The sequence below is a fragment of the Balaenoptera musculus genome, chromosome 2 (genome assembly GCF_009873245.2).
Source record: "Balaenoptera musculus isolate JJ_BM4_2016_0621 chromosome 2, mBalMus1.pri.v3, whole genome shotgun sequence".
NCBI classification, from domain to species: domain Eukaryota; kingdom Metazoa; phylum Chordata; class Mammalia; order Artiodactyla; family Balaenopteridae; genus Balaenoptera; species Balaenoptera musculus.
Genome location: NC_045786.1, coordinates 20322769 through 20346086, shown reverse-complemented (window position 1 = coordinate 20346086; position 23318 = coordinate 20322769). Strand labels below are relative to the sequence as shown.

The following is a 23318-nucleotide window of genomic DNA, read 5'->3' as shown; positions in this document are numbered from 1 at the left end:
TGAGACTATTTGTATAAACAGCTTTCTATTTTAATATCTAACAGTATGCATTTGTAAATTTATATTGTTAGACATGCAGTGTCTAATAGGAATTGAATTTTTATCATAACATAGTTACTTTTATCACTAGTGAGGATTTTTGCCCTAAAGTCTATTTTGTCTGATGTAGTATAGCCAGAAGTGATCTTTTAATTGTTGCTGTTGTTAATATTTGCTTGATGTGTCTTTTCCCATTTTTAAAAATTTTCTTTCAAATATCTTTACTAAGGTATAATTGACATTCAGTAAACTGCGCATATTTGAAGTGTAAAAAGGTACATTCACAATGTTTTGCAACCATCACTACTGTCCAGTTCCAGAGCTTTTTCATCACCCCAAAAGGAAACTCCATACCCATTAAACAGTCACTCCCTATTTCCCCCCTGCTCCAGCCTTGGCAACCACTAATCTGCTTTCTGTCTCTATGGATTTGCCTTTCTGGATAGTTCATGTTAATAGAATCATACAGCATATGTCTGGCTTCTTTCACTTATGATGCTCTCAGGATTTATCCTTGTTGTAGCATGAATCAGTACTTCATTCCTTTTCATGGCTGAGTAATATTCCATTGTAGGAATGTATCACAGTTTGCTTATTCATTCATCAGCTCATGGACATTGGGTCATTTCCACCTTTTGGTTATTGTGAGTAGTGAAGTTATGAGGAACCACCAAATTGTTTTCCACGGTAGCTGCACCATTTAACGTTCCCACTAGCAATGTTGGAGGTTTCCAGTTTCTCCACATCCTCACCAACACTTATTATTTTCCATGTTTTTGTTTTTATTGCCACCCCAGTGGGCATGAAGTGGTGTCGATTTGCATTTCCCTAATGACTAATAATGATGAGCATCTTTTCATGGGCTTGTTGGCCACTTCCAGATTTTCACTGGAGACAGGTCTATTCAAGGACTTGATTCTCTTTTGTATTAGCTTTTATATCACCAGCATCTTGCATGTAAGTATAGTTATTTTTATAGGACTTGGTTTGTATAGTATGTACCTTCTCAAACCCTCATTCTATTGTTTTGGTTTTGTTTCTTTCTCTGCTTTCTCTTTCCAGCTTCTGCTGCTCCTTCCAGGAGACCAGTTGTCTGACTAGTGCTTTTTTAATATTTAATATTCTACCTATTTTAGTTATTGGTCCGAAGGCCTGGGCCATTTGTCTCTTCATTCAGCAGTATTTGTAGGCTGTTGAGCCACCTACCATGTGCTGATCACTGAGTTGTCATTGGAGATATAAACCTACTACTCCTCATACGCTTCTCTTTTGGATGTTTGCAGATTACATTTTATTTTTTAAAATAACTGATTCATAGAGCCTGGCATAGGGAAAAAGAGCAGTACTTAACTCTCTCCACCAGAAGTTTCAATACCAAATAGCCGTGTAACCATCGGGTTCACCACTTTACCTTTGTGGACCTCGGTTTCCTGGTCTGTAAAACTGGGGGCAGGACTAAATGACTTCTCAGGCCCTCTCAGACCTTGAAACTGGAGATTATACATTCACGATTCACCACAGCTCTCCCTTACAAATGAGTGTATGTAAAATAGTTTATTTTGTAAAACTTAAAGGAATTATCTTGTGTGGGGAAAAAAAAAGATGCCTGTGCTCCTTTATACTAGACAGGTGAGTTTGGTCAGTTGCTGTTTTCCAGAATGGCACATTTGACATTTTTTGTGAAGATTCAGAGGGTCTGAAGAGCTTTTGTGAACATTTAAGTTCCTTCCATGCTGGGCACAACTGGGAACATAGAGGTCAATGAGTGTGGTCCCCGCCTTCGAGAATCTTGTGATCTAGTAACAGAGATATAGGTGTCAAGTGGGAGTCTATCTCAGAGGCCCACAGGTCTTCAGGGAGCGGAGGACAGAGGTACCCTTTCTTTCAGGAGGATGTAACGGAACCGGGCCCAGAAGGGCAGGACAGTGGGATGTCAGAATGGTAGAACCGTGGCTTTGCTCATCATGCCAAGAAGTTTAGCCTTGAGTTTGGGGGCATGAACCGCTGATGCGTCGCGAGTGGCCTGTGTTCTGCTGTGGACGAGACGTTTGTCCACTGAGGCAATAATTTGAGTTGAGCTGGGGGTTGAGGGTTGAGGAAGGGAGGATAGAATGATGAAGGAGATAAGACAGTACAGACAAGGGGATGGCGCTGAAAATGTCCGATGTTGAATAGAAGTTCTGGTGCAGAAAAAGTCCGAAAAAGCATTCTTCTGGAGTGGAAACCTAAAGCCTAAATCCAACTCTTTCTGACCTCAGTTTCCTCACGTAACTTGTCCTCCACACGTACTAGAGAACCAATGAATTTGTGGTCTGAGCTCCTGCTGATACAGGCAGCTTCACTTCATCAGTCAGATTGTCTGTAAAGTGTGTGTGAGGTGAACCTGTTGTGTATTTTCCCCCCCTATTCATTCCTTTGTGATTTCAGAGGTATCATCTGAGGAAAAGCATTTTAGTATCAATGTGTAATAAAGCCATACTGCAACCAAAATTGCATTTCAAGGAACACTTCGCTCTTTTACAATGTTAATTATCAATTCAATTCCAAAACTGTTAGGTTAACCATAGAAAACTACCTATATTCAACTATTTTTGACCTACGCCAATGGCAGCTTCATACAATTCAATTTACTAACTGCGGGCCAGGGGTCTGACCCTTCCCTTCTCAACCGCTAGAAGAATGTTGCCGGGAACTTGAAAATTCACATAAAAATACAGAGTGTTAAATACTGTATTTCCTACCGAATTCTCATGTCAGTCTTGTTTTTGTTTTCCAAAGTGGTGAGGAGCCGGACAGCTTCAATAGCCAAGAGGTCTTTGTCAAATTTTGAGTAATTTGAATAATTATCAAATTCCACTGTTGATTCATTTAAGGTGCTGAGCTTTCAGAGAGGCTGATAGGGGGGCCTTGAAATGCTGACATCAGTATCATCTTAACTGTTGGTTAGAGTCATCCAGTTTTTTCAACAAACATTCGGCTGTCCACATTTCTTTTCTTTTTTTTTCCAGTTTCTTAAATTGAAATATAGTTGATTTACAAAGTTGTGTTAGTTTCAGGTGTACAGCAAAGTGATTCAGATATATATATATATATATATATATATATATATATATTTTTTTTTTTTTTAAGATTCTTTTCCTTTATAGGTTATTATATAATACTGAGTAGAGATCCCTGTGCTATACAGCAGGTGCTTGCTGATTATCTGTTTTATACTGGTTGTCCCCATTTTTTTTTTTTTCTGGCCACGCCCCACACCTTATGGGATCTTAGTTCCCTGACCTGCATCCCCTGCATTGGAAGCACGGAGTCTTAACCACTGGACTGCCAGGGAAGTCCCCCATTTCTTGAAAAAGTTCTGAAAGCCCCTTGTCTCTTCCCCTCTATTAAAACTGGGTAGGAGTTTGCACCCAAGGGCCTGGATTTGCAGGGAGGGAGTTGAGTGCTTTGTTCCTGGGTTGCAGGAGGTGTCCAGGAAGAGGGAGGAGAGAGACTCTGGAGATGCACACACAGGGCTGGCAAAGAGATTGGGGAAGAGGGGGTTCAAAGTCTGACGCAGTGGACTGACCCAGCAGGAGGTCTTGCGGGAGATTTGCCCCCCTCTGGTTTGGATTTAAATCTGTTCAGCCTGAGATAAGAAATGTAAATCAGATCTTGGCTTCCAGTCTAACCAGGTGTTGTAAATACCAGCGCAGGATGAACATGCTCTCGGTCAGCTTTATTTTTGCTGTGAGGAGGAATGAAAAACTCAGCTAAGAATTTTTTTGAGCTTCTCAGAAGAAAGAAAAAGCATTATAAAACAATAAGGTATAATTGTTATGACAAGTAAGAAAGTCTACATTTTAGCTCCCCGGAGTAGGGCATAGTGCATGCTCTGGTGATGTTTGCTGAATAAATAAAGAGAAAGCACACAAGCTTGTTTAACGAAACAAGAGCAACTTAAGCTGGGATCTTTCCTTTGATTTTTTTTTTTTTTAATTTGTTAAACAATCCAGAAATGCAGTAGGCATATAGAATGTAAATTTTTTTAAATGAGCCAAAAATCAAAATTTGAAGTGTCTACCTTTGCAAACATTTCATCAGATGTAACTAGATTTTCCTCCTGTTGATGCTTTTCTGTTTGCTTCTGCCTGGGTCATTACTTTTTGTTATTAGTAACAAAACTCAAATCTGGTCAAGGTTTTTTCAGGTGAGGATTTACGTTGGGAAAATCTGATTTCCGAATCTTCTGTTCAGTGGTAGTACACTGGTGGTGGGAGGCTTCTTCCCTTGGGGCCTGTTAACCAGCCTACGGGCTGAGGCCTCTGCTGTGAAAGTGTTTGCTTACCAGTAGGCCAATCAGTTACTTTCATGTGGCATACGGCCTTAAGTAAATTAATTACTGCTTCCTAGTAATAGTTGAAACTATTCACAATTGAGAAGATCTGAAACCAACCTTGTTTTTTACATTGTTCAGTAAGAGCTTTTCCAAAAATAACCTCTAAATGAAAGCATGCTAATTCTTCTGGAGAAGTAAAACTACCAGCCTTTGAAGTGTTTGTCTTTAATACCCTTGAGTGCCAGTTAAGAGTTTAAGGTCCTAAGTTCTTGCAGCAGACATTTTCAGAAGTAAGGGAAAAAACCATTCAGAGAAAAAAGCGAAGGAAAAGGAATGCTAAACCATTGACCATGTCAACCGTTTAAAACGCCAGACAAAATTAAGCCTCCGCCCCCAGCTCTCCCAGCAACAACCAGCCTCTACCTGAAAAAGATTTCCCTTTGATGTTCTGTGCTGGGATCCAGTTCTAGTTTGCTAGTTTGCTGAGTATTTTTTGGAAGCATTCTTTTCTTTCCAAGGCTTTTGTTTTCTGGACACGGAGAAAGAGCCCATACTAAAGAATAGTTACTACTTATTTATTTTACTTCAGCTGTTTATTTGTGTAGAGGCCCATTTTAGAAGTTAATGTTGGTCATGGTTATACCTGTCCATGTACATGTGTGTGCATTCATCCTGATACTTATCACATGTTAATATCGGGAAGCATTACTGGCTTAGTGTGTCCGATGTTATTGGTGCCAAGTTTGTAACAGATCATTATTCATGTTTAAAGTTACTCCCCTCCTGCTCCACATTTGCCCTTGATTGGAATATAAAGGTTGACTGAGAGTAATTTCTCATAAATTTCAAGGCTTTGGTCTCTGAATATGATAGAAGGATAAAGGACAGTTACTGCAACACGGTTAACATGTCTGAAACGACTCCTACGTGTTCAAACTTTTCTTCTACATCAAAGGTCTGTTTTAAGGATACTCTCATGGTTTTAGAGTTTTAAAATATAAATTTTGTGTTCATAGCAGCACTATTTACAATAGCCAAGACATGGAAGCAACCCAAGTGCCCATCAATAGATGACGGGATTAAAAAAATATGGTATATATGCAATGGAATATTACCCAGCCATAAGAAAGAATGAAATACTGCCATTTGATGCAGTGTGGATGGACATAGAGAGTATTTGCTTAGTGAAATAAGACAGAGAAAAACTAATACTATATGATATCACTTATACATGGAATCTAAAAAATAATACAAATGCATGTATATACAAAACAGAAACAGACTCACAGACAGAAAACAAACATGATTACCAAAGTGGAGAGAGGGGAAGGCAGGGACAAATTAGAGGTATGGGATAAACAGATACAAACTACTATACATAAAATAGATAAGCAACTAGGATATACTGTATAGCACAGGGAATTATAGCCATTATCTTACAATAACCTATAATGGAATATAATCTGCAAAAAATACTGAATCACTATGCTGTACACCTGAAGCTAACACAATATTGTAAAGCAACTGTACTTCCATACAAATTTTTTTAAAAAATAAATAAAACATAAATTTTGGTTAAGTAAGAAATACTAAGTCAATATTTTGGGATAAATATTTTCCAAAATCCTGTGGCTATAGTTTTAGAAAAAGAGAGAGAGCGCTTTGCCTGCAAGTCTAGTCTAACTGAGGAAAAGGAATTGCGAGCATAATGAAATCTGACGTGATGAGTTGTATCAGAGGGACAAAGGTGGCATCATGTGGTTAACACGTGGTGGAGAGTAAGCAGTAGGTACTGGACGAGCCAGGCGAAGGGCAGCATCCTGAAGGAAGGCTAGATGGGGTTTGCCATCGTTCATGAGCCAGGCTTTGAGGATGGGGAGGAGAGGGACAGGGAAGCAGTCCAAACGTGGCTCACACCCGAGCGGAGCCTGAAGGAGACCCGGCTGGATAAAAGGGTGCCTACTGTGGGAATAAGTGTGAAGAGACAAGGTGAGGCCAGATTGCAGACACACTTTAAAGCCCTAAGTTCTTACAGCTCCTTGGCAGGATTGGTTAGGAAAATGAAAACGGTGCCCACTTTGATAGGCCTGTGGTCCCAAAAGGAATCCAGAATTTCAGAAAGGTTAATTAGGTCTTTGCAATTCACTGGTGAATGTTGCACTGAATCTTTTTTTTTTAATTATTATTATTTTTTAAAATTTTATTTATTTGTGTTTGGCTGCATTGGGTCTTAGTTGCTGCATGCGGGCTTTCTCTAGTTGAGGTGAGTGGGGGCTACTCTTCATTGCAGTGCGCGGGCTTCTCATTGCGGTGGCTTCTCTTGTTGCGGAGCACGGGCTCTAGGCTCGAGGGCTTCAGTAGTTATGGCACGTGGGCTCCGTAGTTGTGGCTCATGGGCTCTAGAGCACAGGCTCAGCAGTTGTGGTGCATGGGCTTAGTTGCTCCACAGCATATAGGATCTTCCTGGGCTCAAACCCCTGCATCGGTGGCAGGTGGATTCTTAACCACTGCGCCACCAGGGAAGCCCTGTTTTATTTTTAACAAAGTTTTTGAGGGCAGAAAACTTGGAAGAAAATGAACTACAGGACCCCAAATGACTTTTACCTGCCTACCAGGTCAGCTCTGTACATTTGTGTCTAAATGTGCATCTTTGGTACTGAGAGGGATGGGAGGGGCCAGAGACTGTCCTTTATGTGTGAAATGGGAGGTGGGACTGAGAGTTGTGTTGCATTATCAGGTGTGTTGTCATAACTAGAGCACAATCATTTCTATGGAGTTCATCTATAAATTATTTTTAGGGGGAGAAATGAAATGATTAATTTAGTCTAAGAATTTTATTCAAGCCGTAATTAAGTTGAATAGTAGAAAAGAAAGAATATCAGGACTCCGTTTCCTTTTAACTTATGGATTAGGTTAATAAAACAATATAAAAGAGTCTTGGCATCAATTACAGCTTCATCTTCTAGGTAATTTCTCATTATAAAACTCATTTTTGTTAATGCACATGACTCCCATAAAAACAAGAATGAGCAGAGAACCAGACAGAAAACTATAGAAGCTATAGAAAACTATAAAAGTAGGACCCCTGTCTTCTTTGTTTGTGTAAATCAGAGCAAAGTACATCAGTACATGTTCAGACAAACAAAGGTTGTCAAGAACTGCCAGCATTAAGGCCAACAATGGCTATTTTGTGTTTTCTGATTATTTCATCTAAGAGTGTGTACGTTCCATGAAAAATGGCTTTCTTTACTTTCGCACACTGCTTAACCATAGGAAAAGCCCATGAGTGGTAATGAGCTGTGATGACTCAGAAACAGTTCCCACTGGGAAGCTCCTTCATTTTTAATGTCCTTGAAGGTCAAGAAGAACATATCTTTTTGAAAGAGGCTTGGCTGTTAAATCATCATATTGGGATTTCTCAGGATATAGTCTTCAAGGTAATTTCTGTCCTAAGATTCTTTTTCTAGGTTTGGGAACAAATCTTCCCAACATTCCTGTGAATGGAGAGTGAGATAATGAAAGACTGGGATGTAGGTTTGCACATGGGTCTGGCCCTTGTGGATGGCCCAATATGAGAAGGGGGTGTTTTTAAAAAGCTCATTTCTCCTCCTTTCCCAGCTAAGCTGTGCTTCTGCTGACTGTACCGTAGCTGTGGCGGTTCATAGTGGTGTCTAGACAGGAGTCGGGGTCTCTAAGCCTGGATCATAGCCCATGGGGTTCAGAACCCTAAGACCCAACCTTTCTTTCCTTTTGTGAAGCGTTTGCCTTGGCTGTGAGTTGGAGCAGTTCTCTTTTTAAAGTGTAACGCAGACATGCTAAGCAAAATTAGTTCCGCATCACTTGGTTAAGGAGGATCATTTTCCCCTTCATTTTCAGAACTGCAAAGACAATAATCACCCTTGTGATTTTGTTTAGCATGTCTGCAGGGAATCTAAGTCTCAGAAGATGTGATTCCCTTCCCCCCACCAAGTGGGACAAAGCTTAGTAGTTGAATGTAAGGGAACTTATCTATTTGTTCCAGTTTAGATTCTTAGGTAAATTGGATCTGGTCAACCTTTCCCTGGCTAATTTTGAGCTAAATTATGATCCAAGAAAAGTTTAAATTCAGGGTTTCTCCTTCCTAGTTAAGCCAGACTGCCTTCAGCGGTTCCCTCCTAAATTGCCCCAGGGTTTCTAGATTATGGGTGTCTCCTCTGCTTCTCTCATTAAATCCAAACTCATCTGTCCTGTGTCATCTCCTGAGATCTGGACTTTTCACAGTTTCCCAGGTGATAAAATGATCTGATAAATCATTATTATTCAAACCTGCAGGAAATCTTCCTTATTGTTTTTCGGGCAGTAAGAGGTGTGTAAGAAAACAGTGTCGTGGAGCAGACCAGGTGTAGACTATAGTACAGTCGATGTGTGCCCCACCCCCCATCCACCCATCTGCACCACTGGGATGTGTCCCTGGTTATGGATGTAAAATACAGTGCTGTGTGTGCTTTAAATGTATACACATGGATTGTGCTACACTCCATACATTTCAAGATCCATCCAGGCCATCGTCCAATTGATTGCTTCTGACTGATGAACAGTATTCCATTGTAAAAGATTTACCTTGTTTTTGCTTATTCTTGGAGTTCATCTTTTGTTAAATCTTTTCCCAAGTAATATAATGTATATATACATATATGCATCTTTATTTTATGCTATTTTTAATTAATTAATTAATTAACTATGGCTGCGTTGGGTCTTTGTTGCTGCACGTGGGCTTTCTCTAGTTAGGGTGAGCAGGGGCTACTCTTCGTTGCGGTGCGTGGGCTTCTCATTGCCGCGGCTTCTCTTGCTGCTGAGCACCGGCTTTAGGCGTGCGGGCTTCAGTAGTTGTGGCACGTGGGCTCAGTAGTTGTGGCTCCTGGGCTGTAGAGCACAGGCTTGGTAGTTGTGGCGCACGGGCTTAGTTGCTCTGCGGCATGTGGGATCTTCCTAGACCAGGGATCAAACCTGTGTCCCCTGCATTGGCAGGAGGATTCTTAACCACTGCGCCACCATGGAAGTACAATTTTATGCTATTTTTAGTGGTATCTTTTTAGTTGTTGTTTATGGCTAGTATATAGAAATTGATTTTTTTTTTTTTTGTATATTGGTTTATCCCCAGTGACTTTGTTAAACTCTTACTGATTCTAATAATTTGACAGAATTTTGGAGTTTTCTACAATGACCGTAATTATCTGTGAATAATAACATCTTCCTTTTCAATCCCTATACATTTTTTTTCTTGCCTTATATGTGGGTTATGACTTAAGATACAATATAGAACAGAGGATGGGATGGTGGTAATGGGAGTGGTTTTAATGTTTTGCCATCAAATATGATGTTTGCTATAATTTTTATGGATATCTTTTATTGGGTTAAAAAAGTTCTCTCTTCATAATTTGTGAAGTTTATTTTTAAATTATGCATAATATTAAATTCATCCAATGCTTTTTGTCATCTATTGAGATGACTGTATGATTTTTCTCCTTTAATCAATTAATGTTGTACTGTATGTTGGAAAATCAACGTATTCCAACCTTGCATTCTTGGGATTAAGTCATCTTGGTCATTATTTGCTTTCTAGATCCAGCTTACTAATAATTTGTTTAGGACTTTTTGTATCTATGTTCATGAATGACAGCAGCCTATAATTTTTTCTTCTTTATACATTCTTGGGTTTTGGCATCAAGGTTTCAATAGCCTCAAAATGAGATGAGTTTGTTTCTACTTTTTCTCTTCTCTGCAAAAGTTTGTGTAAACTTAAAGTTATTTATTTCTTGAATGTTTCATAAAACTCTCTAGTAAAACTTTCTGGATGTGCTGTTTTCTTTGTTGTAAGATTTTTATATAATGATTCATTTTCTTTAATGATTATATGACTATTCAGATTTTTTCTTTTATTCTTGGTTTTAGTTTAAGGAGATCTTCTCTTAGGAATTTGTTCATTTCATCTATCTTTTCAAATTTACTGGCATAAAATTGTTTATAATACCCCCTTTTCAATACCTGTGGCATCTATAGTTATGTTTCCCTTTTCATTCTGATATTGTTTGTCTATTTGTTCTTGATTAGTTCTGCCAGAAGTTTGTCAATTTTATTAGCATTTTCAAAACAATAAATTTTGAAATTTAGTTCTCTACTGTATGTTTTTCTATTTATCTAATTTCACATTCTTTTTTTCCCCTGTCTATTCTGTGTTTATTCTTTTGGTTTTTTTCTAATTTAAACATTACTTGCTTGGTTCATTAAATTCCAGCCTTCTTTTCTAACATTGTAAGCAGTTAAGTGATGTTTTAGCTACATCCCACAGGTTTCGATATGCAGTATTTTTATTATCATGTAGTTCTAAATACTTTCTACTTTCTAATAATATTTCTAAGAGTTACTTAGAAATATAAATTCCTAATGACATGGATTCTTCTGATTATCTTTAGGTCACTGATTTCTAATTTAATTGCTTTGTAGTAAAATAATGTGTTTTCTGATACCACCAGTCTTCTGAAATTTGCTGAGACTTGATTTCTGGCCCAGGATGCCATCAGTTTCCATAAGTATTCTATGTGAACATGAAAAAATACGTATTAAGAAGTTGCTTCACTTAGTATGTTGTAAATGTCGCTTAGATCAAACTTGTTAATTGTGTTGTTTAAATCTTCTTTATTCCCAGTCTGCTGGATTTATCTATTGTTAAGAGTGGTGTGCAGAAATCTCCCACTATAATGGTGGGTTTATTACCTCATGTTATTTATCTTTGAGGTACATGCAGGTAAATCGAAATTTTTATCATTTTGAAGTAATCCTCTTTGTTTCTAGTAATTCACTTTTGCCTTTGTTTCCTTTGTCTGATCTTACTGTAATGATTCCAGCTATTTCCTGTCTGTCCATTTCTCCCTCCCCACAGGCAGCCTTTGTTGGAATTTTTCTCGTGTATCCTTCCAGAAGGATTCTATGCACATCAAAGCATAAACATAGATATTTTTCATTTATTTCCCTATACACATGGAAGTATACTAGACTCTGATCTGTCCTTTAGCTCTTTCCACACTCCAGAATGTGTCCTGGAGAATATTGAGCGGCCTCCTCCTTCTTTTAAATCGCTTGTCCTGATTGCTTTTAGGTTCTCCCCTCTGGTGCTGTCGCCCTCCCAACTGTTGCCAGAGTCATCTTTCTAACCTGTAAATGTGATGCTGCCTCTCTCCAGGGCTCCCCATCACCTGTGGGTGAAGTTCAAGATTCAAGTCCCTCCTCACTCGGGTCCACTTCTCCGTGTGTCTCTATTTGCACTTTCTCCCTTTTCCAGCTCATTCTGTGTTGTGCTTTAGCTCATTTCAGGGCTTCACCCCAGCCACTCACGACTTTTCAATAAGGCCATGTGTTGCTTACTCTCTTTCTGTGTTTGGAATGCCCAGCACGGTTTGTTTAAACCTGAAATCTCAAACATCTCTTATTGCTGGCCTTTCTGAAAGTCTCTGAGCCCTCCGGGGAGTATGGGCACCTTCTCCCTGCTCCCATGTGCCCTATCTTGGCGCTGAACACGGTGATGCATCCGTCCTCCATTAGAGTTGGCGCCATGTGGCACAATTCCTTGTGGAACTTGATAAAAATGCACATGCTCAGCTGTTACCCCCACAGATGTATTCAGTAGATCTGGTTCTGACCCGTTCCTGGGTTAAGTTCCTCTGGGGAGGAGATGCTTCTTACCCATCGGTCTTTCTCTAGTACCTGGAATCTGCCCCATGTGAAGTAGGAGAACAGTAAACAAGAGAAGAACATGCTAAGACTAGAAAGGAATATAGGGTTCTAAGTGAAGCAAGGATTGATTGATAGGACGAACTTTGATTCTGCAGCCTGTGGGGAGTGGGTTGAAGGTGATTGCTTTTAGGAGAGTGGTGACATCACAGTGGTGTTTCAAGATTAATCCAGCAGAAGAATATGGCAAAAGGATGGCCAAGAGTGGAAAAAGCAAAAACAGTCAGATGTGGTAAAAATGGTCCTGAACTCGGGAGGGGGACCAGAAAGGAAGTGGATCCAACTGACATTGGGCAGGAAAACTCAACAGGGCTGGGCAGCTGGTTGGTTGTGAGTGGCAGGTACAGGGAGGGGTCAAAGATGTCCCCAAAGCTGTTTGTGTGATGAGGCTGAAAGCCACTGTGCCTGAGGATGGGTCTTTGACAAGATGACTCATCTCTGGGGTTTGGTGAATAGTGGAAGGACCTAGCTCCTTGGGCTGCTCTGCAGACCTGACTGTGGCCATCTGGGACTTTGACGGATTGGGGTGATACTGGGAGGAGGGCTGGATGTCTTCCATCCAGGCCATTCTAGGTCTTTCTGGAATGTACAGGGGAGGATGAAGAGGAGGAGCTGCCTTCCTCTCTGGCTCCAGTGCACTCACTTTGGAGGTTCCCTTGCCCCACCAGCTCCACCAGTTCCACCAGCACCATCAACTCAGATGGCTGCTGTGCCCTGACCGGCCATGCTCGGCAGACAGAGATTTACCAAGACTGTAGATCACTTGTGACCTTCAACCTTACCAGAAAAGGATGTTGCTAGTAAATACCGAGCAACAAACACAGGAAGCCCAAGAGAATAAACAGAAACACGCACACGCGGCTCTAGTTTCCCTTCGTGGCGCTAGCTTGTGGCGCCCCCGTAGTGAGCCTGCTCTGCGCCCTCTGGGAGAAGTCCGTTTCTTCATCTATGGAGCCCTCTTAGTCTGACCCTGGCCTCCCTTTTCTAAAGTGCACTGTTAGCAAGCACAAAAAGTGAGCCCTTGTTTGGGCAAGGAGACTAGATACTGTGAGGTGGTCATGACCTCACAGACTCACGGCTCTGGCCGCTCTGTCAGACGGATCTGCTCCTGCTTCTTCATCTCACGCTCTCCCCTTTCCAGTGCAGACCTTGCCCACCCCTGCTCAGAAATCCACTCCCCATAGTGGCTCACCCACGCAATTCTATATTTTTGGCTCATGGGGAACTAGGACCAGGGAGCCCCTGGTTCTCAATTCCTTAAGAGATGAAAGAAGATTGACAGCTTGAGCCTGTGAAGGATATTGAACCAAGGTTTCCACTTTCTCCCCAACAGACTCTGCCTTCTGGAGAATTCTGATTAGCTTCCTCATCTACTTTCAAGGGAATAATTTGTAGAAGTCTAAACACTACAGTTTTACAGCATCAGAATAGCTTTTAAAATGCTAGTAGCACAGGAGAAAGGCGTGCTCTTGGATGGTGTAGGCAGTTACCACCCTCCGCCCCACGGAGGGACCCATGTGCTGTCTCACTGCACAGATCCGGAGCCAAGTTCCAGGTCCTGCCCCACCGAGCACACGGTCCCCCGGGTCCCTCACTGGAGGTGAATCAGTACCTCGCTTCCCATGTTTCCTCTCACTGTTGTCAGGGGAAGACTCACTGCCCGCCCCCCCGCCCCCCAGATGGCACCTATGGTGGTTTTAGCTCACGTGCCCCTCAGGATTCTTTAGGGGCTCATAAGGCCACCTGGTGGTGCTTTCAGTCTAGGGAGGGGTGAGCATCTATTTCCTCACTTGCCGTAACATCAGGTCATATGTAATGGACAGGAGGTATATTCCCTTATTCCCTACTAGCCTTCTTTGGTCTTCTGGAAGGTTTTGTTGAACTTAGTTGTCTGTTGTTCAGGGACTGAGCTGAATTTCCTGCTGGAACAGTCAGAGGACTGTATGAGACTAGGGCTCGGGGGGGGGGGGGACAGTTTCAGTGTCCTTGTTCCTGAAAGTGGGAACATGAACTTCCCGATGGTATTAACTGATGGGACCTTAGCATTTTATGTAGAAACTGCAGTAGCATCATGGCCTCCAAAGAGTCTGGAATTTCAGAGATGTCAACCAAACTTCCATTAGTAATTTGTTAGCTCTTGTCACTTTACCTCAACTCTGAACTGTAACGAGGCTGGAAAGGGAACCATAATGTTGTGGTGTCTGAGGCAGAAAAGAATAGAATTTATAAGCAGTACAGGGAAAGCCTGAGTCTGAGTGTGACGGAGCGTGAAAGTACAGACCCGAAGAGCAGAGGACGGCGCCAGAACATTATTTCATCAAATTTTCAGCACCAAAGAAATTTTTAGTACACCCATCTTTCCTTAAAAATAATTCTTACTACTACTCAACCATAAAAAAGAATGAAATAATGCCATTTGCAGCAACATGGATGGACCTAGAAATTATCATACAGTCAGACAAAGACAAATATCATATGATATCACCTATATGTGGAATCTAATATATGAACTTATCTACGAAACAGAAATAGACTCACAGACATAGAGAACAGACTTGTGGTTGCCAAGGAGGAGAAGGGTGGGGGAGGGATGGATTGGGAGTTTGGGGTTAGCAGATGGAAACTATTATATATAGGAGGGATAAACAACAAGGTCCTACTGTACAGCACAGGAAAATATTGATATATTCAATATCCTGTGATAAACCATAATGGAAACGAATATAAAAAGAAATATACATGTATGTATAACTGAATCACTTTGCTTGTACAGCAGAACTTAACACAACATTGTAAATCAACTATACTTCAATAAAAAATAAAATAAAAATAATTCTTACGTCTTCATAATGGAGAAGGAGATAAAGGAGAAATGGAAATGAGCATCACCAAACAAGTTGACTTCAGGGGTCCTAATTATCTTAGCCCTAATGGTCGAGGCTGTGGACCAGCCGACTGTATCTCGTGACGCCTGTTCGTCCTGGGGGAATGAGGCCTTCGCTGTCTGAGCTCACTAACCCTTGTCACCTTGTGCTTACTCCTCCAGAGGTGACCCACTACTTAGGCATGGGACACCGGCCCCTTCCCCACTTCCTGTGATTGAGCCAGCGGCTGGGGTTACTGTGGGGATGCCTGTCCATCACCAGAAGTCAGACTCTTGGGAGATGGACCCTGACTTGTTGCCCGGCTGCAGGCTTGGTGACCTGAGCAGAGGGAGCAGTCTGGAGAGTCGGACCAGCAGCTCTCGTTCCAGAAGTCTCACTCTGGTGAGTCCCTGTTTCTCTGGTGCTCTGTGTGCTTGAATGTTGGCTGATTTCGCCCCCCTGTCAGGAGTATCTTACAACATTCTTTTGGGGTAACTAGCTTGACGTCTTGGAATACTCGCTCTCTGAAGCGGCATTTCAGTGTGAATCGTATTAAGTTTTGCACCAAATCCAGAGCAGTGATAACTTGGCTGCTAAGACCCAGAGCACGCCGTGCCTGAAGGTGGCCACCAGCCCAGGCCAGGGCACCTGCCTTTCAGGTCCAATGACTGGAAGAAGGGAAACACCTCACAGGATAACATCAAATTCACTTTAAAACAGATGTTTAAGTCCTTCACAAATATAAATGCTTTCCTATCCCTTTCTCTCGGCATCCAGACCTTTACATAAGTGTCAACAAGCTTTGGGAACTTTCACAAAAAGTCTTTAAAGTTAAGAGATGATCTTTTGGCCCTCCCCACCCCTCAGGGTATTCACCTTTCGGGATGGAGACCTTCATATTCGTAGAGGGAAGGACAGGAGAGAGTCCACCTTGGATCTCAATAATAATGGTCCATTGTTCATCTCAGCCCATCTTCAATGGGAGCACAAATTTTCTAAAGATACACCGATCCCTAAAATTAACCCCAGCTATGCTGAACATAAGAAAGAAGTGTACAGAGGGCAGTTAATAGTAACAATAGAATTTTATAGGCTCCTACTTGCATATTTTCTTTTTTTCAATCACCATGGTAAGTATGTAATAGATATTATTTGATTCGCCAAAGGAAAAATATATTATAAATTACTCTCTGAATATCTGAGAATCTATAAATCCTTAAGAATAGAGAATTTGGGACTAATTTTTTAATTTAAAAACTGTATTTAAAGAAAATGTTAGGGGCTTCCCTGGTGGCGCAGTGGTTGAGAATCTGCCTGCCAATGCAGGGGACACGGGTTCGAGCCCTGGTCTGGGAAGATCCCACATGCCGCGGAGCAACTGGGCCCGTGAGCCACAATTACTGAGCCTGCGCGTCTGGAGCCTGTGCTCCGCAACAAGAGAGGCCGCGACAGTGAGAGGCCCACGCACCGCGATGAAGAGTGGCCCCCGCTTGCCACAACTAGAGAAAGCCCTCGCACAGAAACGAAGACCCAACACAGCCGTAAATAAAATAAATATAAGTAAAATTAAAAAAAAAAAAAGAAAAGAAAATGTTAAAAGAATAGGTAGAAAGACATACAGATTAATACTCCGGTCATTAGTGGGGTCTGTTCTCCAAAGCACAGTTAGGAAGCAGCTCTGCTCTGATGTAGAGGGTGTTTCTAAAACATGGCGTGGATAACTTAGGAACCATAGTCTAAAGGGCTGCCCTGTGTGCATGGGGAGGGAATAAAGTCGAGAATGGTCGTCAGATGACCTCGGTCTCTGAGGAAATGGGTATAGTGCATTATGAGTCAGTGCTCGAATTATTTTCTTGCCTTTCACATTCATTTTCTTATTGAACTTGAGGCAAATCTCTTAACATCCTTTGTACCATGGTCTCTTTTGATAGAAAGTTGAAGTAATACCTGTTCTGTCTCTTCCTGGGAGAGACCATAACCCCAGGTGTGTCAAGTGCGCTGAATTTGAGGCAGGAAAGTTGCTACTTTTCTATCTCCATTGTAGTCATATAGGGTCCATTCTTCACATGAACCAACTCATACCCACTCTCACCACATCCTCTGTGGTGGGTCAAACTTATATACTCCAAAGACAGAAAGGACTTGATTGAGCTCTGCAAACCCGTCCATGGAGGACTGCCTTCCATCTGTTCTATGTAGGTGATTTATCCCTTTGCTCAAATACTGAAGCACTGTTCTTGGAGGTGAGGACAGAGGCAGAGCTTGCATTCTAGTGGCTGTGGTCCACCCTGACAGAATAGGCTGCAGATTTGCTTCCCCAGGCAGCAGACTCTGAGATGGACAACGCTACAGCACAGGAGGCTTATTAGGGCTGTTCCTGGGCTCAACATCTGGAAGGAAGAGGAAGCAGGATTTGGGCAGAGAGAGAAGCTGGGCTGTGAGGCAGACCCGACAGAGGCCTTAGCTGTTCCTCAGGAGGCCCTGGCGCTGCTGGGCCGAGATTGGAGCCTGGATACCCACTCCACCATCAGCCCTGGGATGAGGACATCCCTGGAGGGAGGCACGACCTTGACAAGACAGTTCCTTTCAGTTGGAGACAGTCCCCAAAGGGGACTGAGGGCCGCCTGCCAGCAGCATTCCCAACAGATGGGGGACCAGGTCCTTCATCCCCAGGGTGACCTGGGGGGCGCACCACACTCCCTACCATGAAGGTGTAGGAGAAAAGGAACAGAGCCTTTTAGAGGGACCGAAGGCACCAGAGCAGCTATAAGATGTCTGAACTAGAAGAAGCGAGACTGTGAAATGAATTCGGGGAGTTTACAAGAGACCACCATATAAATACAGCTCTTCACAGAGTGTCCGTCTAGGCAGGTGGGGTGTTCATTCCATCACCTGGCAGATTTGGAGAATATGCATCATTTTGACTCTGTGAGAACGTCAGACCCAGGAATTCATCTTCAGAGGCAAAAGCTCTTCTTTGAAAGGAGGTCTACTAAGTTTCAGCTCCAGAGTCACAAGGAGAAATGGTTTATTATAAAACTTTTTTATCATGGATGTATTTTTTGGTAAGATACGAGAATTATCTTTAGGTTCAAAGACAGAAAAGACTATAAATCTCTTACACATGTAAATCTCAGGAGGTCAGGATGGGCGAGGTGAGCACTGTTATGCCTGTGAGCCGCCTGTGCTGGAAGGGCTTTGTGAACCTTAGTGCTGGGCTAAGTAGGTTCCACAGTGGAGTCGAGTACAGATCAGAAGGACGTTCCCCAAGATATTTATAATTTCTCTTAAGTCCTTCCAGAAATCCGTATGCATTTTTCAAGTTGCTTTCTTTACTGATACTAAAAAGTATCCTGAAAATCGGCTCAGAATAGTAATAAACACAGGATACTGGAGACATGCCCGGGTTCAAATCCAATCGTGCCTCCCTCTGGAACCTGGGAAAAGTAACTTAATCACTTTCTTCATTAGTTATTTTCTTCATTAGTTTAAAAGGGTGGGGAGTGAGTGGGATAATAATTCTTCCTCAAGGGTTACCCGTAGAGATGAAATGCCCAGCATCTAATCAGTGCTTCCTAATTACTGGTACAAGCTCCTGTGAGTGCCCTGTTAGCCCCAGGTAGAGAATAACTCCACTTCATCCTGCCCCATCATCTTGTTTGGATCTATGCTTTCCCATCTGTCCATCTCTTATCAGTAGCCTTCTGAATTTCCTTCTTTGACCAGTAAAGATGGGATGGTAAAAGGCAGTCTAAATTTGGGGAGGGTCTATATGTTTTTATTCTAAATCCTCAGTCTTTTTATGACTTGTCTTTTTAGAACGACAGTCAACTGTAGTAGTTTCCCCACTCCCTGTTCTTTATTCCCTGACCTCATAAAAGATTTGTCAGTAACAGTGTTTTTAGGCCTCCAGATTGTATGGGATTAAATGCACCCCTTGGAGGGCTCTTTAAGTAAAAGATAGTTCCAATTTATAGAAGTGTGTATTTCTTTTAAGCAACGGTTATTTTTAAAAAGAAGATAAAACATTAATGCCTAAAGTTAAATGAGAGTATTGTAAAGTTTTTAAACACTAGTTGAAGTGTGGCCTGGAAGATGACAGATCTTTGCTTTTTAGAAACCTTTCTCCTGAGCCAGTACAAGTTAAAAATTAAAATAGCTGCTTAGGTAGTTTTGTTGTGGCTATCCACATGGCCGCCGTCATGACCCAGGCTGTTCTAGGAGGGTGAAGTATGTGAACTTTTTATCGCTCAAGAGGCTAGTTGTGGTTGTGTACGTGTATTGTTTTTCTTGTAAGGAATTCTTCCTCTGAACATTTTCTAGCAAAATGTATAGCTAGAACTAGAACAAACTGTCCAGAACTTCCCTGGTGGTGCAGTGGTTAAGAATCCGCCTGCCAATGTAGGGGACACGGGTTCGATCCCTGGTCTGGGAAGATCCCACATGCCGTGAAGCAACTAAGCCCGTGCGCCACAACTACTGAGCCTGTGCTCTAGAGCCCGCGAGCCACAACTACTGAGCCCACGTGCCGCAAGTACTGAGCCCACATGCCACAACTACTGAGCCCATGTGCCTAGAGCCCGTGCCCCGCAACAAGTGACGCCACCGCAATGAGAAGCCTGCGCGCTGCAACGAAGAGTAGCCCCCGCTCACCGCAGTTAGAGAAAGCCCACACGCAGCAATGAAGACCCAACACAGCCATAAATAAATAAATAAATAATTTTTTTAAAAAAAGAGCAAACTGGCAAAATCCTTGTATACTTGACTAAGAGGGTCTCTTTTTCCTTTGAACTGTAAGAAGGACACCTTCAGTACAGTACAGTTGGTAGTGTAGTTCTGGAACCTACCACCTCGAGAGGTGATGGGGATTCAAAATAAAAGGTTCAGGAAGGATTTAGAGACATTCATAAATGATAGCTCTTTAAGGTGACAAAGGAAGCTTTGGGTATAACGTGACATATTCTTAAGCTCTTAAGGCCAATATCTCAGACACACATCTCATCAAACATCCGGGGTGCACTGCCAGGGACCAGTACTGCCTCATGCCAGGATCCTTAGGTTCTTCTTCTGCACATGGTCTGAAGCCTGCTCTGCCCTGCAGGCACCCTGAAGCTTCCTCCAGAAAAGAATATGATTTAACTAGCTGAAAAGAGGGGATGCTCTTAATACCCATAGGAATTAAGGAATTTCATAATGTGTGTGCCACTTTGAGGGTGGATTGGAAACAGCCCAAATCCCCAAGCGTACTTCCTATTCATTTTTATCTCTAACTTGGGCAAAACCAATGATCCAAATTCATTGCTGAGTCTTTGGAGATTTGATATTCAGTGAACTGTCTTGAAACCCTGCCTGGTCCCTTAGCAGACAAATCTTATAGCCCTCGAGTCACATAATAAGCCTGTGATCAGACAGCGGTCGTCAGCTCCTGATCACCCCTTCCTTCTCCAAAGCCTCTGAGGTCGTTTGGCCTCACCCATAGGTCGTGGAAGAAGAAGGTAAAGCGAGCGGGGGCGAAGCCGTCTCCATGGCTGGCTCCGCCTGAAGTCTAAGCAGGACACTAGGAATCAGACATGCTTGTCACCAGACAGTTTCAAGGAGAAGACACAGAACAGAGGCGTGGGAAGGAGAAGCAGACTGGCCAGTAGTAACCACATTGTCCTTTCGTCTCTGGCTTCTTCCCCAGATTGAACCCGAAACTTCCTGGACAGAGCAGCTATTTTAAAACAAAGCTAAACTGCTCTGAGGAGAGTTCAGTTCAGTAAACATGCAGTTAACGGCTGCTACATACCAGATCGGATAGGTGATGGAATAAAACTCGGTTTTCATCTTTTTGGGAACTCGCAGTTCAGTGACACGACAGCCATGCCGAGCTCTGGGACGTGTGACAAGCTTATGTGGGGTCTCACGCACGACGCCACGCGCTTAAGGCGTTTCCGTCTCGGTCGGGACCGCTTTATGACCTTGCCAGTTCAGAGAAGTTTAAGGCGGCCAGGGAGCCCAGCGTTGTCCTTCAAAGCCATGATTCTTTCCATCTGTAACCAAAACTGCACACATATCTCATCCCCCGCGGGCTTGTCTGTGTCTCTTTCCGGCCACAAGTAGAGGTTTACGTTAACCATAGTGAAAAATTACAACAGGGACTAGTTAGAAATAACCCTAATTAAGCCCTTGTAATGAAACCGTGGGAAAGGCCACATGCACTTATGGTCTTTCTTATGAGGTTGCCAAAGTAAAGCGTGGCATTCACAGGGGGGTCGGAAGCACAGAAGACGCTGATTCCTATTTTCTTCTCGCTGCCCCTAGGTTGTGTTTCAGCTCCTGGGGGGCGTCTCTCATCACCTTGGGATTTTAAGTCAATAAAGCCTTGCTCAAGTGTCAGGGAGATCATTTCGGTGTTTGTAGAAAGAGAATGTAACCATCAACTCACATTCTGCCCGAACAAATACCCAAGGCCGCCTACCTGGGAGAGTTGGGGGTTAAGACATCTTGACTCATCTCAAGAAATATTTTTAGCCATCATAATCTTTCTTAAATTTTCTTTCTGGGCTTCCCTGGTGCACAGTGGTTGAGAATCCGCCTGCCAATGCAGGGGACACGGGTTTGAGCCTTGGTCCGGGAAGATCCCACATGTCACGGAGCAACTAAGCCCATGCACCACAACTACTGAGCCTGTGCTCTAGAGCCACGAGCCACAACTACTGAGCCTGCGTGCTGCAACTACTGAAGCCCGTGTGCCTGGAGCCCGTGCTCCGCAACAAGAAAAGCCACCACAATGAGAAGCCCGTGCACTGCAACGAAGAGTAGCCCCCACCTGCCACAATTAGAGAAAGCCCATGAGCAGCGATGAAGACACAACACAGCCAGAAATAAATAAATGAAATTAATTTATTAAAAAAAATTTTTTTTTCTTTCTTTCTTTTTTTTTTTTTGGTTGAAGATACAGATAAGTTCTGCTGGTTCTTTTTTTTTTTTCCTCCTTCACAAGGAGTTACCACTGTTGTCTTAATCTGCCGTTAAATCCAATTTCTTTGTTTAAAAGAAAAGCGAAACAAAAGGAAAAAAGCCTAAGAACTGAATTAATTCAGTGCCTTTTTTAGGCGGGGGTTATTTTAGTATGAGTGTTTTAAGCCTTCTCGACTTTTTTGTTCAGCCAAACAAACAAAGGTTTTTTCCTCTCTGCCATTTGCCTATAAACAAATCTCCTGTCCCACATTTGTACTCCCATAGGTATGTCTAGGATCGCTGACTTTTATCACTGCTGGTCACATTTGTTGTAAGAGTTGGTCATCCAGCCAGGACCGTGTTCCTCTCAGAGCTCCATCGGGACTAGAGGGACAATTTTGCTGTCATCTTTGCAGGACAGGATAGATGGCACCAGGCCGGGACTCTGTCCTCCTCCTGGTGGGAGACTTGTTCAGCGTGCGTTCCAGTTACGGCAGTAAATTTGGCGTTTTGAATTTCCTGGTTTGAATACATTAGAAATTATTTCTTCACCATCATAATACATAGATTAGGGTAGAAATGCAGTAGATTTGGCGTTTTGAACTTTCTGGTTTGAATACATTAGAAATTATTTCTTCACCATCATAATACGTAGATTAGGGTAGAAATGCAGTAGATTTGGTGTTTTGAACTTTCTGGTTTGAATACATTAGAAATTATTTCTTCACCATCATAATACATAGATTAGGGTAGAAATGTATGTACTCCCAAGTTCTTGAAGCAAAACAGTGTTTCCCTGAGAGGCTTGTAGACATCACCTGCAGTCAGCATGGTAGGTTGGGTAGCACAGGTGAGGGATGGTTTTCTAGACCGTTCTTTTAGCATCAGGAGATTTGTAGCCTTAAAGAACTTCCCTTTATTCCACATCCCAAATTGGCGCATTAAAAACTTCATTGATAGAAAGGGAATTAAAAAAAAATTTTTCTGCTGTTAGCCTACTACCTTCCAAATAATAGGGACAAATGTTCGTTCTCTTCCATTCACCCCTTTCCAAGAAAGCTGCTATGTTTTCTTATCTTCATTTCCTCTCTGCTTAGTTCTTTGGGAACTGAGTTAGCAAATCTCTCATCCAATAGCACCAGTGGTCAAGCGGGGCCCACCCTGGCCAGGGCACCAGCTCTCTTCCCTCCTCACATGGGGCCACTGGGCCACTGCCTTGCTTTTTTTTCTTAAATGTATTGTAACAGCTTTATTGAGGTGTAATTCACATACCCTGTGGCTCACCCATTACAGTATGCCATTCAGTGGTTTTTAGTAGATTCACAGAGATGTGCAACCATCATCACAACCAAATTTAGAATATCTTCATCACCCAAAAGAAACCCCAT

At 42.4% G+C, this 23318-nt stretch overlaps 1 protein-coding gene across 1 annotated transcript in view; it reads left to right on the top strand.

Annotated features, from left to right (window-relative positions):
• PROSER2 (proline and serine rich 2) overlaps window positions 1-23318 on the top strand; it is a 40861-nt gene that overhangs the window by 3048 nt on the left and 14495 nt on the right. Inside the window, exon 2 of the mRNA XM_036845098.1 lies at window positions 15171-15390. Within this exon, the coding sequence (XP_036700993.1) occupies window positions 15253-15390 (138 nt within the window). The 5' untranslated portion in view covers window positions 15171-15252. The remainder of the gene's footprint in view (window positions 1-15170; window positions 15391-23318) is intronic.